The sequence below is a fragment of the Lepisosteus platostomus genome, chromosome 15 (genome assembly GCF_059453375.1).
Source record: "Lepisosteus platostomus isolate fLepPlt1 chromosome 15, fLepPlt1.hap1, whole genome shotgun sequence".
NCBI lineage: Eukaryota > Metazoa > Chordata > Actinopteri > Semionotiformes > Lepisosteidae > Lepisosteus > Lepisosteus platostomus.
In genome coordinates, this window is record NC_142625.1 from 18,526,437 (window position 1) to 18,545,137 (window position 18,701).

Consider the following 18,701-nt stretch of genomic DNA (forward strand, 5'->3'; position numbering starts at 1 on the left):
TGCAACATATTTCCAAATGTAATAATGACAGTAATGAAAAATAATACAAACCCCCAATTGCAAACATTAGTTAAATGCATGCATACTTAAAGTGGAAAATAACATTAATATATTTACACATTCATTTCTAAAACAACCAAACCAAGTTTGGCAGGTCAAAGTAAAAGGAGTGTTTTCTCCCTTTCAGACTGATATCCTGTCCTTGCCATGCCTTCTGCACAGATCCAGAGTATGTTCCAAACAAGCACACACATAGGGCAGCATCCAAAACAGTGCAGTTTACCCTGACACCCTTTTAATGCTACTGTATCCTCTTCCTTTCCAAAGTGTTACATCCAGTGTAAACGGGCTCCCTGAAGCAATTCTTATGCTAATAAAAGGCTGTTAAACCTTATTTCTCTAGTATTTTTCTTGAAGGAACTATGGAAAATAGGAAGTAAAAAGTGAGAAGATTAATTTTTGAGCAAAGTCAAGTGACTAAAAACAGTCAACTCTTCTTTGATCTAAAACTGATAACAGAATTCATACCTGAAAATGCACAACTGCCCACTACTAATCAGGATGCTACAATTTGGGTACAGCCGAAGCACAAAAAAAAGTTAACAGAGAAAGTTGTCTTTACATACGTCTGGGTATATAATCGCAGAGTTCAATATTGCTAACAAGACTAAAAAATCATCAGCAAGGTCTTCAAAATGTTTAAGGCCTGAGTCCTTTCAACCAGTCACAAAGGGGTCTCTTCCTAAACGCTGTTCACATCGATCACGTTCTGTACAAGAGAAACAGATCTGACATCTTATCACTCGAGTCTGGAGCTGCAGGCTTGTGTACAAGGCAACCAGGTCCTAGTAAACCTGCATATAACCAAACCCTTGAATGGAGCCATCTGCCTTGCGATAAGAGCTCCCTTGTCTTCCCGTGTTAGCTCAGTGTGGGATGCGAGCCGCCCTTACTGCAGGAATGACAGCTGGAACAAATTAGATCTAAATTGCGCCGTTTTGTTGCAGTGAGATTTGTGATGCAGAGGGGGCAGGAGCCCTGCTTGGCTGGAGCAGCAGAATGGTTCTCAGTGGCAGGACCCCACACTGCTCCAGGAGCTATAACTCAGAGGAACAGACAGTCACAAGGAACACTTCCGTCTCCAGCACAAAGCGAGCACATTTATGTGACTGGCCCAGCTTGCTGCAAGGATAAATGGTATTGTATGCCTACAGTATGTGCAGGCAGAGAGAAATGGGCAGACAGAAGGGATTTGCTGAATATCACTGTGACCTCATGCAGTCAGGGATTAGCAAAAGACACAAGGTACTTTCTGAAACTTGCGTCTCCACAACACAGATGACACAACCCAGGAAGGACAAATGAAAGAGGGGCTGCAAACAACAGCCTTCTGCAACAGCTACCACTCCTCGACCACTCCCACTTCTCTAGACCTGGAAAACATATTTCTGTGTGCTGCATTTCCACATTTGGGGTTTTCATAAAGCCCATTTGCTTCTGAAGAATTGGGTGTATAAATAAGACCTGAAAAGACACACAGTACTTCAAACCAGCTGGCCTTCACTGGATAATAATAATAATAATAATAATAATAATAATAATTGCTTACACTTATATAGCGCTTTTCTGGACACTCCACTCAAAGCGCTTTACAGGTAATGGGGTCTCCCCTCTACCACCACCATAATAAGTGGTTCAATTGCAAACTGGCACAAGAATTAAACCAGTATAAAAGCTGCAACTACCTTGATTTGTACTGGGCTAAAGCTCACATTCTGTGCTGTGCAGCAGCCCCAGCTGTCGGAATTCATTTCAGGAAAAAAGAAGGGGTGGCGACACTACAGGTGCTGCAAAGGCTAAGCCTAAAAACCTCGCTTAGCACAGCACACGTATACTGTATATCTCACGAGATATATCAATCAATAATACTGACGATGCTGGGAAATAAAGAGAATAGGAAACGTGAAGAACTGTAACCCCTAAATTAAAAGTTTTAAACTGATCAACATCAACCGCCATTTGCAGCTGTCCCTGGAATTATGAAAAGTTCTTCTTTTGCTCTATTCCTAACACCTCATCTGAATGACGAGCACAATGGAATTCTCCCAGCCTGAAAACAGCCTTAATTCAAATTCAGGACTGAAACTACCACTCAGATTGTTCTGCTGTGCAACACTGGCTTTGAGACACTGCGCCTGAAGAATATTCCTTAAAATGAACAAAGCACAAGGAGCCGAGGCCCCTGAAGCACTCTCTACCAGCCGAGCAGCTGGTGACGGCTCAGAGTCCTGCTGCCAGGGCACAGCGGCAAGAGAAGTCTATGAGCCTCTCGTGGGAGAAGCTGTTGAGCCTGTACTCACAGAACAGCACCAGTCAGCATACTGTTTGTGCTATGGTATACAGCTCTAAAGAGAATCATTAGTTTGTTTCCAAGTACTGTATGCTCCAAATGTAGAAAGAACGTATCTCTTACAAGCTGTGTGGAAATCATGTTCATAACAGTGTACATTTTCTTAAATTAATGACTTCACACCGAAACAATTCATACAGCAATGGATGAAATACCTTTCCGATATTTTTTTTAATCTTCAGATGAACAACCATTTGCTCTTTGTGTAGTTTTAGCATTGTCATTAAGCACTGTAATTCTGTTAAACAATGAGCAAAGATAAACAATTGTGGTCTTCCGTTTGGGGAAGCAGAATTGCACTTAAAGGGAAAATAAGACATTTAATAGAACCATAACGCACTACAGATGGAACAAACCAACCAAACGTTCATTAACTAACCATTAGGTGAGGATGTTACAAGCTTTGGTTAAGACTACAGTTTAGTTACTAAAATGCAATTCATCAACAGGAAAGGTTGGTGAACATCATATTTATGTCATTCTATAAATATTTTGTAAAAAACATTCTATTTAGACAAAATTTAGAACTGGGATTGCAGTGCCAAAATATCCTAACTTTACCAAGATTTGCGATCGTTTTGTTTCCGTTGTTGTAGGACCCTTTATTAAAAACATCAGTTGTAAAGTCAAATGCTTTTTCTTCAGACTAGAGAAGATATCAGGTTTTTTTTTTTGCATATAATTTTCACTTCAGTTATCTCTTCACATGCACATTGCCCAACGTAATACTTCAACAGGTTGTATCTTCCTGCTAACAAAAGGAAAGTATTAGTACCTGTACCACAAGTCTCTCTATCAACACACCTCTCCCACTAAAATATACAATAAAGGAAAACACTTAAGAGCTGCTTTAACCCAACCAAGAGTAGCAATGAGATCACGTTCCTGTGACTAAAATACGCCCCCGGCCAGTCAGTTCCACTAAACTAAAACTTATCTGCACTCCACTCCCTCAGTATGCAGTCAGGGAAAGTCTGTTTTATCAAACCCTCCCCTTTTTTTCCCCAGACTCTGGGCAAGATTCAGCTTGTACCTCATGAAATAAAGGTGTTCAGTCTCATTTGATTTTAAGACAATTTATGAGATAGTGTAATTAAATCTTGGCGGCATGGTGGCTGGAGCAGTGCTTAGGAATACTGCCTCATAGCCCTGGGGGCCCGGGTTCAAGTCCCGGGTGTGTGGAGTCTGTATGTTCTCCCTGTGTTCACATGGTTTTGCTCTGAGTGCTCCAGTTTCCTCCCACAGTCCAAAGACATGCTGCTGGTGGGCAAACTGGTTTCTGAGTAAACTGGCTCTGGTGTGAGTGTGTGCAAGTCTGTCTGTGTGTGCCCTGTGATGGACGGGCATCCTGTCTAGAGTGTATCCTGATTAAAGGTAAAAAAAAGAAATACTATGTTTTGGCAGTCACATGCTTATAGAAAGCTCCACAGCTGAAACGTAGTGCTTCTTTTCATTTCCTTTCAGCATAGAATGAACCTTTACCTGTTCCTTTGCAGCCTACGCATGCTGGCACAGCTCCCTACTCCAACACCTTCAATCTATTTAATGTATCTAATAACTTATTCCAGTTATTCCTGTGACACAACAAATACGCAGAATTAGCAAAGAAACAAAATAGAATATTAACTACACCTGCCTTAAAGACATGCACTTTAATTACTCAAATTTATTAAACCCGAGTCCTGTTAAACGGTAGATGATCACAGACGCTCTAACCATGTTAAGTGATAACATGGCCAGTTAAATGGTGACCATAATGCTCAGCTGACATGGCTATGATGTCCAATGCTATATTGCCGATGCAGTGTTGATTTATGGAAGGTGGGTCACAAGAAAAACCAAAGCTGAACTGGGAATGGCAGAGAGAAAAAACGAAAAACTCTGTAGTAGATCTCTTCGCTCAGGCAGTGTGCCATCTGAAGCACTCCCAACAATTATGGACCCCTTTGTGACTAGGAACACCACCACCGCCTACCCTGGGCACCTGGGTACAGTATGGCATTTAACCAGTTGCGCACTGAATACTGACATTAATGAAAATGTCTTCTAATATAAATCAATCATACATACATCATTATAAGGACAAATCATTCAGACACTTCCAGTACTAATTCTAAGTACTTTCATCGTTCTTATGTTCGATGTCTGCAATATCATAAAGAGAACTAGTTTATGATCTCAGCACTACACATAACCTACACCTTACAGGAGGAGTGGAAAACAGCAGGGACGTACCCTCTGAAACATGCCCAGCAGATGAGCTGCAGCTTGCTCACACTCCAAGCCCGGAGCAGAAAGGGCAGAGCTGTGACATCAGAAGGAAGGCCAAGCCAGTTCTGACAAAGCCAGATGACAATGCAGCACAGGAGCCTCCACGCTCCACAGTGCTGTCGAGGGGAGACTAGAGCACCTTATGGACACAGACCCAATTCAAACTGGCAATCGCCATCCTTTAAAGCTCTAACCACGCTCATGCAAGGACGTTCTTGTTGGTTTCTCTATACTTTGTCAAAAATGATCTTCTGTCTCTGGCTCTGGGTTTTAGTAAAGTCTTAGTAAAGACATTTATCAAATGGGCAAAATTAGGTCAAAACAAAGTCTAAACTTGGCTTCTTTATGTATTTCTCACTACATACTGTATATTGCTACAAATTACAAGTTATTATCAATTTAAAACACAAAGAAACTAAAGACAAAATAAACACTGATAGATATAAGGTTATGCAAAGACTATGAAAAGGTTAAATTAATACAATGAAGAGTATCATCATACTATATTAAACAGAAACCAGTTTCAAAACACCCCTTGACGACCGTCTTTTAGCTAACTTTTTTTCCAAGACAGAATGGCTCATTTTCGCAGAAGCTACTGTAGCTTAGGACTTCATATGATTTAGATGCCTGCCATCTGAAAGAAATTGGGGATGTTTTCCATAATAAAATAGCAAACATACGATTCCACAAAAACACTACTTAGTGATTTCAAACTACAAAGATGACTCACTCTTACAAGTTTATTCAAAAGGTATTATTTAAAAGTTTCAGTGATGTCAAAAGTTGCATTGTCATCAAATTGCTTTCCACAAAGATTGATGAATGATGGCTGAACGCTGTTAAAAGAATAAGTGCTGCACTAGATTAGAGCACAACACAGCAGGGCAAAAACAATTAAACTGGCAGGCTGTATACATCGGTATGACACATTGAATTCAAATCAAACAGTCATTGGGTTAAACTGCAATGCAACGGGAAGTTAGTTGTTTAAACGAAGTACTTGATTTAAACAAATTATTCGATTTTGGTTTAAACTAAATCAATGCACGGTTTTGAGAACTGACAGTGATCAACTGATACAAACCAAGAACAGACTGATGCACTGACTCAACCTCAGCATTACTACATCACCTATCAACACTTTCTTTGCATTCTGAAATACAGCTTTGGATTAGTTAGCAATGTGCTACAGTTCTTTAACTGATCGGCTTGCTTCTTTAGACATTTAGTTTGCTTGCTTCCGCACTGCAGGTGACTAAACAGTCACTAATAAGTGAACCCTTATGAGGAGCAGGTGGGGATGACAATGTATCAAAACCATCCTAAAACAAGTGGGTTTTTTTCCCTTCTGCAGAAGTCCTCCAGGTTACATTTCAAACGCTCCTCGAGTAGATTTCGGAGTCTTACAGACTATACCAAGCATAAACTAGGCACAAAAACAAGAACCCGTCAGGAGCAAAACAAAATAGACCGCTCACCTATAATTTGGTTATTAGCCCTCTCTTCAGATGGAGAGGGCTTGTCGACTGTTAAGCCAGGCAGGGTGTGTTCATGACAAAAACCTTAATTCTGCTGAGCAAATAGATGCTTTCCTGTTAAGATTAGAGCCACACTTTCATTGAACTTTCTGTGCCAATAATAATACATTACAATGTGCTGAACTAAGTAATAATCGTTCTCATAAATTCAGAAAACAACACACCTAATATGCAGATGTTAATTTCTGGGCAAAGAACTGACCCTCCCCAGCATGGCAACATTCTTATTGAAGGACTTTTCTGGCTTCCATTATACTTTTTGACAATTTCATCATCAAGGTTTCATCAACAGAATGGCCAGCGGGCCAGTCATCTGTTCAAGATATAAATAATCAAAGATTACACCAAAAACCAAAAAGATCTCCGTTACCATCCTACTATATTCCGTTGCACCATAAATTTTGGACTGTGATTTATTCAAGTCGTGCACAAGTTCAAGTTCATACGTAATAACCAACGAATTTTAAGGCACTGTGTGATAAGACTGTGCTTCTCTTCTTCACAAACAAATCTGATCAAATTGGTACTTCCTATAGAAAGGTCCAGGGATGGCATGTAAAGCACAATACCAATGCAAACAGAACTTCCTATGTTAGACATTCATTATTGGGTAAATAAGCTCTTGAACCAAATACTGCAACGTCAAGCTTCTGATCAGATCTATGAAAAACCCTCAGGATATGTATTGCCAATGGATAATATTATGACAGTAATATGGGAATGACATCTAATGTTTGTTTCATTTTTTACACAAAGCCAACGTGATCTTTTCTTCTGTTAAGCAAATCTTACAGTTACATATTGAAGTGCTATGAAACTAAACTGAAACAAAAGAAAAACGGGGAAAAAAAGAGTTTTCAGTTTTCCATAAAATGCTTTGGAACAAAAAAAAGTGAACCAAAATGGTCCAATGATACTTTCAAATAGATAAGTCAATTTACCATAATTCTGACCAAATTGTTTTTACTGTTAAGTAGCATTTTCATTTCTGGAAGTGTTTCAGACAGCATTGAGGGTAGAGTTTGGTTTTGGGCTGAGGTCGGGAAAGCGTCTGAAAAACCACAACGCGTGGAGTAAAACAAGCATCACAGTTGTGTTTAAAAAGCCAATATATAGAGAGAGTGTGGTCAGATTAATGTCCGTTTAAAATTTGCGATGGGCTTTTTTGGGCGGTTCTGACCCTTGTTAGGTGTAATATTAAATTCAATCCCACCCAAGAATTTATGATGGGCCCAACCTGCAACTCAAGACATAAGTAATGAGACTTGTTACTTGGAAAGAACTAACAGCAACACAAACAAAATCCTAGAACTAACAAATTACAAACAGCGTCTGAACCCTGAACAACATTAGACAAGTACATACTCAATTTCCTCACGTGTTTTGTTTCAGGAGCTCATAAGCCCAACGGACACAGTTCTTAATAAAACTGCTTCATTAAAAACAAGTATTTCCTATCTTGGAAGTGAAGTTTGGTCTAATTAAAGAAGGTGTTGAGAAGGCATTGAGTTTACTACTGGAGTATGGACACTGCTAGGGTATGAGTTAGGAAAACTGAAAAGCTGCAGGTGATATGGGTGTGTTTAAAATCCTTAAATCAAGAGAGCATGATGTCCAGTTTGATCTTGATTTGAACATTTCATGTGGTCCTATTTTACTGTTTTGGCTTCTGTTAAGGGATAATATGACGTCAATCTTAAAACATAAGTGAGCACGATAAATTGAGGTACCACCACAGGACTACTAGAGTCGTTAAGTGAAACTAGTCTAAAGAGATGGACTGCTTTAAGTCTTTGAAACTCCTTAGACTAATTTTTAAATAAGATCTAAACACTTAACTGCTCTGGATTCTAACACTGAATCAAAGTCCAGTGGTATTTCCAAAGATATTGACGGTTCACTTAACAATTCTGACCAAAGCATGCTGATCATAAAGCACAACTTTCTATTCTGGAGATGAATTTGACTTTAAAATATAATTTAGCTGTGAGAAAGCACTGAGATTTGAGTTAGGAATTGGGCATAACGAGGGACGGGATAAAAATAAGAATTCTACACCACTGTTACAGGTGTGTTTTAAATCCTTTAAGATAATAAAATACATTTAAGAGAGCATGATGTGCAGTTAGTTTCTCATGGCCCTACTGCATTTGTGTGACATGCAGCGATAAGACACCAATCCTAAAATACCTCAGCACAATAAATCAAGGTACCTGTACAAATTCACCGCTATCTTTTCAAGAAGACTGTTTAAAACAGAAACATTATTTTAATGGCTCAGGAACCGAGCCTTAAAAAAAGAGTGTGAAACTTTGTCACTTTTACATTTTCACATTCTGTTTCCATCTCACGCCGTACGCGCCAGGGCGCAGCCATCAATAAGTGGTGATCATGAAGTTTACAGCGACAATAACCGTAGCAACATGTTCTTTAAAGCGCACACCGTGTCAGGACAGCGATTTAATCTGAACTGTGACACAGTGCTACCGAACTCCCTTTCCATTGCGTGGGGCAAAAACAAACAAAAAGAGCCCGATAAAAAAAAAGTGTTTCTTCAACGGTTTTAAGGAGTGTGGTGTCGAGGGAGGTGGAAAGTTTCACAGCTGTTTGGGGAACGTCCTGTGAAGTGCGTCTTTGTCCGATATTGCTCGATTTAAGAATGAAAGAAGATTAAGAGCAGGCTAAGAGACTCCCCCCACCATGAAAAGATACATCGGAGACCTAAAACCTGCAGGACAGCATCGGCTCAAATGAGTGCAGAAGCGCTCAAGTTCAAAGAACAGAAAATCCGAGTTCCCCCGCGTTCCCCGCAAAAGAAACGTTTTACAAACTAAGCCCTTTGGCTGGAAGTATCGTAAAAACGCAGCGCCAGGTGACATTATCGATGATCAAGCATCGGGTGTCTTTAAACTAGGCGACGCTTCAACTACAACAGACCCTTCGGGGCGACCCTCGTCTCTTGTAATTCCCGTAGCGCACAGCTGCCAGCCAAGGCGACTGGGTTTGTTGTTGTTTTGTTGCTGGAAGTCGAAGGTCGATTTACACGACCCGATCAGGTTGTTGTTTTATTTTTTAATTACCCGCAGGCAAACTGAGCCCGCTGCCGTCGCCGGCTGTGTTACTAGTTACGGGTCCTGCGAGCCCGAAAGAGGGTCAGTGCGGCCAGGTCCAGCCTGCGCGACCACGCCGGCCGGTCACTCTCCACGGCCGTCACCCACGGAAAACAGCCCGGGCAGGCTCGGTTCGACCCAGGAATGCCGCAACACGCAGGTTTGAAGTGGCCCGTTGCCCTGCTCTCCTGGGAGCGGGGATCCGGGACAACTTTTAAATACCTAACACAAGAGACCGAAGGTGCGCCGTCACCCACGGAAGCAGCCCGGGCAGGCTCGGTTCGACCCGGGAATGCCGCAACACGCAGGTCTGGAGTGGCCCGTTGAGCCGTACGCACCTTGCTCTTCACCTCCACGGCGCTCAGAGTCCGGCTGCTCGGCACTCGGTGATTTTTATTCATCTTTTCTCGCCAGGACACCCTGTTATTTGTCAGTCTCGCCCTCCCCAGGGCTGGTGCCCCCGCTGGTCCGGCTCACTCCTCTGTTTTGTATCCGCGGGAGAGTGGGTCCGCTGTAATCCAGGTATTGCAATGTAACCAGCCCACCCCCACGCACACACGCGCGTCTTGTGCCAGTTTCGGTATTTTCTCGCAACGTCTCCCTCTCCTGCAAGCTCGCTCTGGTCGCCTCCGCCTGACAACAACCTGCTTTCAAACTCTCTCTCTCTCTCGCTCGCTCGCTCGCTCGCTCACACGCACACTCGCAGCGCCTCGGCGGTGACGCAATCCGCACCCAGGAAACGGCTCCAGGGCAGCCTCGTTTCGGCGACGCGCGCTCCCGTCGGTACAATGCTGCGCGCTTCTGCCTCTCAGGTCCGCGGCGGTCGTCTTGCGCGCACTCGTTCCTTTCCGGGGAGCGCTGTCCCGCACGCGTCTGTTCTGTACATGCAAATAACTCTATAAAGCACATGATGCTTTAAAACTCCAGCAGAAGAGGACGGCCGGCTGTAACAGACACCCTCTTACTGGATTTTGTTGTCTGTTCAAAGTTGAAAACACATTTAATAACATTATTTCACTTTTTAAAAGGAAGATGTTTATTATTATTTCAGCACACAAGCAAATTGTTTTCACAACATATCCCAACTGGCTGTTACTTCCTTCTGACATTTTCCTTTTAACAGTGGAAACAAGCAACAACTGTAAACAATGTCTTGGAAACAAGCGTCGTGCAAATACAGCAGCTGCGTCCCTCTCGTTTACAATATCTGTGAAAATATTTTCGAATTGTTTTCTATCATATTGTACACAATACCATATTTTAATATGTATAGTTATTAAATAAATATCAATGTGTTTGCAAATACCCTCCAGATCTGATTTAAAGGAAAAACATAGAAGGAACAATATACGTGTGGAAATATGTAAGGATATAAACCACAGGAATGCAGGAATTTCCACGTATCCCTTTTAATGTTGTGCAGCAGTCGTGCACACTCTGTAATGTGAGATACATCGCTCCTATTTTCTGTTATTTTCCGAATGGATCAGTATTTCATGACTATGGGAAATCGGCCAGGATAAAATGCTGTAACAGTTTGTGAACACAAGTCAAAGCAGGTTTAATTTATGCCGATATACGTTGTTTTGTTTCAAGAAGAAAGCAAGAGGGGCTCTTGTTACTGTACAATTGTCAATTACCCATTTTAAATTCTTGCATGTAACTCATCTGTGTCCCTGTATAAGTCACTCTCCTCTCCTCGGGAGATATTAGGCAGCATTTTCTTTTAGCCCAGTGCCACCCGATAAAAATCAACACGTGGTTTCACACATCACACCCCATCGTGTTGATTTTGGTCGCTTCTTGGGTTGTCATGACTGTGTAAAAGAAAAAGACAGTAGATTGAGCAGGTTGAGAAGAGTATAACTGAAAGGCCTTGCTGCCCATTTCATTATTAGATAGCTTCCATGTCTTCAAAAATATTACGGGGGGTTGTTCCGGGGGTCCTGGCGCCTGAATGACGTGTGTGCCCTATTTTCTGCGATTCTTTATTAATCTGTTTGATTCACTCAGTCGGGATAGACTTTGACAGTACTTTTTAAGACCACGGGTATCCGAATCAAATTGCCACATTATAAATTATTTTCCAGACCAAATGAGCTTTATTATTTATGTCGTGTTTACGTCTCTAGCCCCAGTGCCAGATTCCTTTCTAAAGTTGCAAAGTTCCGTTCAGAACTGAGTACCGCACAGTGTTCTCAGTAAGACACAGAACTTTTGCCATTTTCCAGTACTCCACAGTTCCACGACGTCTGCTGATTCTATTCACGGGACGAAAAACCTACAGTAGGTAAGAAACGAAGTACACCTAGCAAGCCCCATCATTATTACTCTTAATGCCAGAAAATCCTGCGAAAAGAGTATTAAATGGTCACAGACATGCCAAACGTTTGAACTAGGAAATAAAGTATATTGTATTATGTTGGGGGGAAACTTTCCGCGTCTTGGTAGCAGTATTTAGGGGTATCTGGGAATGGTCGAGTACTTGAAATAAAACGCGAAAACTAAAGAAATTTAGTTAGGTTGTCTTTCTGTTTAATTTTACCGCCATCCTCTGGATCTTATCTGAAACTACCACCCCTTGTCACACCAAACCCTAATCAATCCAGAGAGGTCATTTGAATTTTATGGATTTATTGTCTTGATTTGTGCGCCTGAGATGACCTCAGCCTGGCAGTAAGGACGAGAGAGGATGCCAGAGCCTCCCAGTTTTATGAGGGTTAGGCCTGCCGCTTCTCGGGTGATACTGGGGCGGAGGACGCAGTGCGCGCTTATAAGGAGAGAGTGGAGGTGTTCACGAATCGGGATATTTCCACGGAGGTGAACGGAAATGGGCGAGCCTGGTGATCCCGAACCTTCGTTTGGAACTTCATTAATCCCAGATCGCCTAAAGATTTCGAATTTAAAAGAATGTCCTGCACTGACACGCTAAACGTTATTGTAATCACGGGTTAGTAGAAATCTATAAATGGGTATAGATGTGTAGACATTTTACTGTACAATAATACAGTTCAATGTTTCGCTTTACTATAATACATTTAATCCACTTCCTGCTTTAATATGGAAATTTCTCATCCAGAAGACTAAAAACGTGATCTGACCAAGGTATTAAAATCATAAAAAGTTAAGGTGCTCAGTGGAATTGTTCAGAAGAAATAATAAAACGCGAACCGGATGCCACAAGTAGAAACCTAAGTGAAAGTGCATTTAAAGATAAGAACAGGAGACCCTTCTTTACACGAAGGGTGGTAGGAGTTTGTAACAAGGTGCCCTGGCGTGTAGGTGAAGGCACAACATTGGCTCCTTTCAAGAAATAGGTGGATGAGGTAATGGGATCAATTATTACCGAACGGGATAGAGGGTCTGATGTCTTCTCGTTCATAAGTTTTATGTAGATTGTGCGCGAGTCGATGATTCGTAGGCAGAGAGGAAAACTCTGACTTTGACAGATTAGATTCTTGTGACGTTTGTTGTAGTTGTGTAGGCTGAGGTAGCACTATTTTCCAGGAAAAATACTTCATTCTCTGTCATGATGACAATGATGCACAGCTCCAATGACGTCCTTCGTGATCACATTTTGTTTAGAAAATGGCACTCCTATGTAGTTTGTGCATTATAATGGAGTGTACCTGTGTCCGAATTGCGATATGACGTATCCCATTACATTTATAAATCATACATCTTCATTCGCTTTTCCTGATGTTTTCAAACGAACCCGATAATATCGTAGAAGTCGGATTTAAAATGCAGAACAATAAATGCTCGACTTCTGTATTGCACTCGCACACATCAGACCCGTAATTTTAATAAATAACACATAATTGTAGTACATCTTAATTATATAGTTTCAATGATACGGAAACTATTTATTGAACCACAAGTACTCATTTTAAATGACAGAACTACACTTGACCACAAGACTCCTTAACATTGTCCCCGTCAGTGACAGTAACGTCATTTAGGGAGGTTTATCTTCTAAGTCCGAGAGCAATCTTTAAGCAAATAACAAGGATTTCAGTGGCAACACGGAGATATTGCTAAAAGGTCCCAAAAGTGCAGCGTGTAACCTACCCCATGCAAATTCACATTTACTGAGCTGGAGCTCCCGGCCGCTCTACGTCAATGGAAGCAGCTGAGAGTCACGTGACGAGATGTTGCCAACATGGCGGCGCAGTGCTGAGGTAGCAGCTCCGTATACCTTCACTCTCCTTGTGGAGTTTTAATTCATGCCGTTTAACCGTCTCGGAGCGTGGGATTCCGTTGGCAATGGCGATCTGAAGCACGGAAAGCAATGCAACAGAAGGAGGAAAGCAGCAAAACCAAGAGCATGTTTTTGTCCCGGGCTTTAGAGAAAATCCTGTCCGATAAGGAGGTGAAGCGAGCTCAGCACAGTCAGCTAAGGAAAGCCTGTCAGGTAGCACTAGGTAAATAACCATTAGGTTTATGAGTTTGTTTTATTTTTTTATAATGCTTCTGAGCCATAACCGGTCTTGAATGAAGGTGTTAATAAAGATTTTCACATGGGGAGCGCATCCTGTGTGCTAAAGAAAGGGGTAAAAGCCGAGGGCCTATCCGGTTGTGGGTAGCTAAGCTGCATCCAATTTTAAGAAGACTCGTTTTAAAGGACTGGAATCTTTTCAGATGAGCATCTGATGAAAGCTTGATTATGACTTGAAATCAAAACGTGTTTACATCGATACTTACACTTAGTGTCTTTGTAATAAACTCTATTAAAACGAGAGTTTACAACTCTCCTGAACGAAACTGACAGCGAATAGATTATTTAAGGAGTTTAGTTGACTCGTATAAGATGACGAGTTAAAATGGGGTTGGTTATTCAGCAATCGCCGTGTCTCGAGTGGCCATTTCATTTGTTGGATCTCCGGTGGCAGGCAGGTAACTGATTCTTCAGCCGTGAACTGTATCCGAGTCATTAATTCTTTATGGCGCTGGTGAAACGTGGCGCTTCCTATTATTAACCGAAGGGATGGCGTGTTTATGACAATCGTGTAGGCGGAAAATTACGTTGCAGTCAGTGCATTCCTGTAAACACAACCTACTGAATGAACTTATCCGCTGGGGCCTCGAACGCGGTGTATTGAGAGTTAAGGTGTTTGGAATTCCAGTTTCACATCACAGCACATCAGTGACTCCACTTCCTTCTCCGTAGGAGGCGAGGCCGACTCTCACAGTACAGGTGTACTCGCTCAAAAGGTGAGACGAGGCAGTGCTGTGATTGACAGCTGAGCTTTGAGCTTCTTCTGCAGTGCCGAGAGACTTTTACACGCCTCCTCCAGCAATCTGCACACGAGCACGGATGCTAACCGTCATGTATTCCCTTCCCAGGAAATTTGATCTTTTATATGTTGTTACATTAAAAGAAAAAAAACAGACGACAGCTTTCGTGCTGTTACCCATTGCTCTGTGTTTACATCTACGCGTTTGTAGTAGACATCGTGTAGGTTTTGTATCTGGCATTTAACCCAGTGAGATTACGCGGAAATAAACCATTGATTCGCAGCTATTTCGAAAATATGATGCGTAATACTTCTTAAAAATGAGAGCGAATTGTGGTTTGTAAATATCAAGGCATGGTTTTTGCTTCATTCTTTTTTTATTACTAAGATCTTGGAATTCTTGCGTGTTTTCTGGTCACCCGTCTTTGCTGCTTTACTAGAACTTCAACCAGTTGTGTAGCTTTCGGATCTTAAAAGCTTGATGTCAGTTCTCACATTAGATGCCTCCAAATTACATTGGCGACTAAGCTGCAATGGAGACCTGTCGTGCTCAAATTTAATTTTTTGATGTCAGCAAAGTGTGAAGTCTGAAAATTAACAAAATCCGCTGTTGCGTGAATCACCGCTGAATAGATTCCCGATAGAAACGCAAAAAGTAGTTTAATGTGAATTGTCCAGATTAATGCAGCTTGAAAGCAAAGTTTCCTTTGGTACTTGATGTAGATTGATTTTGTCTCACAAAGAAAAATTTAATGGAAAGAAGAATCATATTTCTAAATTATTACCATTTTTGGAAATCAGGAGCTAGGAGCTAAACATGTATAAGAATGATTGGTCATTTCATGGTTTTGCTATAGAAGCCTGCTTCATTCGTCATTGAAGCTGCTCATGTTTTAACAGACAGAAGCTAACAGAGCCAGACAACTATTGTGTAAATGTACTGAAATACTTCAGGAGTGCTCCTCAGGATTCAGTGCACAGGTTATGTATAAGATAAAGGTTTGTTCTTTGGGGTCTGACTCTGACGTTACTCTTTCCAATTTACCTGGGTAATTTAGATTCTGCTGTGGTTAATAAACAGGTCAGGCCCGCAGATGAAAGCAAAAGAGGGGATTATCAAGCCCTGAAGAGTAGAGGCAGCAGATGGAATTCTAAAAGGAAGAATTTTAAGGAAAGAAATGAAAGTATAAATTAAGCATTCTGTATATTAAAGCAGATGTCAAGTAAAAATAGATTTCAAGTGCATTGGATGAAAGCAGTGATGATTTTGTTCTCTCCTGCTGGTTTAATTTAGCTCTTAGTTTGTGCTTGCTTTTTCCATTTAAGACCTTAATAGTCTGATATCTCAACACGTCACTCCCCTCTTATCCCCTGTTGGTTCACTGCTTGCTACTAAGTTGGTAATTTATCTCCAGTAAAGCAGGGCTGGGCCCCTGAGCAGCCAATAGCAAAGCAGGCTTGCTAGTGAGCTAAATACTTAAAACAGGAGATCCTTGTTTACGCAAAGGGTTGTGGGTTTCCACTGTCCGGCTGTGAGGTTGATGTCAATACCCTGACTTCTTTCAGCAAACAGCTGGGTGAGATGTGTAGATCAGTTGGCTACTAGCATCTGTGCAGGCTGGATGGCCAACGAGTGTTGCAATGATGCTCAGGTCATGAGAGGTGTGGGTTACATTAGGTGTATCCTGTCTACAATGTCTGTGTCAGTGTCCTGTCTGTCCTGCCTGTATTTGCATTGTGGACCAGGAGGTCATTTATTATAGAAATGAGTGGAGCAAATCTGATTCTCATCTCAAGCCTGAGAGCTGGCAGATTGCTCTAATGTGGGTGTTATCCGAATCCAGGAAGTAAAAAAACATTTTTTATGTAACTTACAGGTCAGAATAAAAAAGGTTACTGTATACAATTATGTGAAGAGTTCCTTTACTCACTTGTCACCCTGAATTCATTTTTTTTTAAATTATCTTACCTAACAGGGTGGCATGGTGTTGCAGTAGTTAGTTTCTGCCTGTGGGGCACTGGTTTCAATTCCCAGGGTGCAGTCTGTGTGGCGTTTGTATGTTTTTCTCTTGTTTGTGTGGGTTTCCTCCCACACTCCAAAGTCATGCTGCTGGTGGGTTAATTGGCTTCTGAGAAAATTGGCCCTGGTGTGAGTGTGATTTTTGTTATTGAACCAAAGGGTCAGATTTTCAGTACTCTACTGCCTTTGTACAAAGAATGGTTGTTGGTTAGTTGCTTGCGCAAGATATTCAATGTGGATTTAAATCCATATATATATATTTTAAATTAGACTGCTTTACTGAATACGATTAATTCCAGTCTCTTTGTGACGCTGATTGTGGTCATCAAAGCAAGGCTTTTAATCCTCCAAGCAGTGTCTGTGTAGGTCCTTCTGGGACACGTTTTGTGGTCCAAGAAAAGCTTTTTTATCATTTTCAAGTGCAGTAATAAAGCAAGGAAGCAATAAATAAAGCATTCTCTGTGGAAGAAGAACAATTTGATTACATTGGAATGAATCCCCGTGATTTTTGTATCCCGAAAGCAGATGCCTTGTTTTGTGAGTTTTCGATTCTGTGCGCTCTGTCACTGTGGAAAACGTGACAAGATTGCTTATTCTCCTCCTTTTCTTTACAGATGAAATCAAAGCAGAACTGGAAAAACAAAGGTATGTCATTTTTGGACATTGAAATGCTATTTTTGTAACCAATTACGGTTGAATTCGAAATTATTTCAGTGCCCTGGTCCTTTCCTTTCTGTTTCCAGCCATTGTTAAGTGCAAGCAGGTCACGTGCTTTTTTAAGACGCTTTTTAGAGCATATAATTCTAGTAGAATGCACTACAGAAAGGATTTCTGTAATGTCTATTGATGCTCACTCTAGCTTTCAGATCTGACCACAAGTGTCCAGATTTTTATGTGCATTATAGCCATGCTCTTGACTGGCCATCCAGGTGCCTGGGGGCAGAACTGTTTTCACAACAAAGCCACACCTGGTGTGTTGTTCCCTGCTTTAAGACTGGCTGGAGGTGCCAGACAGTGGTCGTGGGTACACCACGGTGCTGGCCTTGAGAGCATCAAAGAGCATCGTGTACTTCTGGGTGTCCATGGACTGGTTGATAGATTTCACTGCCTAGTTTTTTTCAATGCATTTGCCATCAGATTGTGTCTGGTTCGATGCCCCAAAGGCACATTGTTTAAGATGATAAGGGTGGTATATTCACCTTTATCCAAGGATTTTAGTTGTCCAGGTGTAACTCTTCAAAATGGCTTGGGAGTTTAAAAGAAACATCCTGGTGTCGTAAGTGGGAATGCGGGCTCAGGCTTCATTTTTCCCTGTTCTCTCCTCAGGGATGGCAGTGTGGTTCCACCTAAAGCTAACTACATCGAAGCAGATAAGTATGTGCTGCCATTCGAGCTGGCCTGCCAATCGAAATCCCCACGTGTGGTCAGCACCTCCCTGGACTGCTTGCAGGTAGTGCCCAACGTCTCTCCTAAATCAGTTGACGTAGTTTTCATCTGTCATTTCCCCACCTAAGGGGCTTATAGCCATCTGAGAGAAGAAACTTGTACTTGCCGTGTTTGTTGACGATCTTTTGCTTGGGTTTGCGTTCTGATTGAACGATGTTTCGTTGTGATACAGGTCTTGTCAACTGCATTGTCACCCAGCTGAACATTTATAAGTCATTAACCCTACTTTCTCAGTCAGCCTCTTGGGGTCTTGGGGATACTAATAATAACAACACAATCGCATGTGACTTTTATAGTATTCTATCAACTGGGCTACGTGCTGATCTGAGACTCGTGTACAGTGGTGCGGAGCACGTATTGGAAAGTTACTTATAAAGACTCATGCATGTTTTTTAAAAATCTTTTTCTCTTACAAACTGCTATAAACCTTCTATCTCCCCTCCTCCCCCTCTACAGAAGCTGATTGCTTATGGCCACATAACAGGCAATGCTCCTGACAGTGGGGCGCCAGGCAAACGGCTCATAGACCGGATTGTGGAAACTGTCTGTAACTGCTTCCAGGGGCCGCAGACAGATGAAGGGGTCCAGTTACAGATAATTAAGGTATTTCTGCTTAATTTTTCCTGTACTGCTTTACAGTATGTTCTTTCTAACACTGCTAGTTTC

At 41.7% G+C, this 18,701-nt stretch overlaps 2 protein-coding genes across 2 annotated transcripts in view; one reads left to right on the forward strand and one right to left on the reverse strand.

Moving 5' to 3' along the window:
- Positions 1 to 10,023, reverse strand: part of pard6b (par-6 partitioning defective 6 homolog beta (C. elegans)) — a 41,686-nt gene extending 31,663 nt beyond the window's left edge. Inside the window, exon 1 of the mRNA XM_088608115.1 lies at positions 9,671 to 10,023. Within this exon, the coding sequence (XP_088464241.1) occupies positions 9,671 to 9,733 (63 nt within the window). The 5' untranslated portion in view covers positions 9,734 to 10,023. The remainder of the gene's footprint in view (positions 1 to 9,670) is intronic.
- Positions 10,024 to 13,468: 3,445 nt separating this feature from the next.
- LOC148648133 (brefeldin A-inhibited guanine nucleotide-exchange protein 2-like) overlaps positions 13,469 to 18,701 on the forward strand; it is a 44,494-nt gene continuing 39,261 nt past the window's right edge. Inside the window, exons 1-4 of the mRNA XM_088607420.1 lie at positions 13,469 to 13,756; positions 17,204 to 17,234; positions 17,916 to 18,039; positions 18,492 to 18,638. Coding sequence (XP_088463546.1) covers positions 13,624 to 13,756; positions 17,204 to 17,234; positions 17,916 to 18,039; positions 18,492 to 18,638 — 435 coding nt within the window. The 5' untranslated portion in view covers positions 13,469 to 13,623. The remainder of the gene's footprint in view (positions 13,757 to 17,203; positions 17,235 to 17,915; positions 18,040 to 18,491; positions 18,639 to 18,701) is intronic.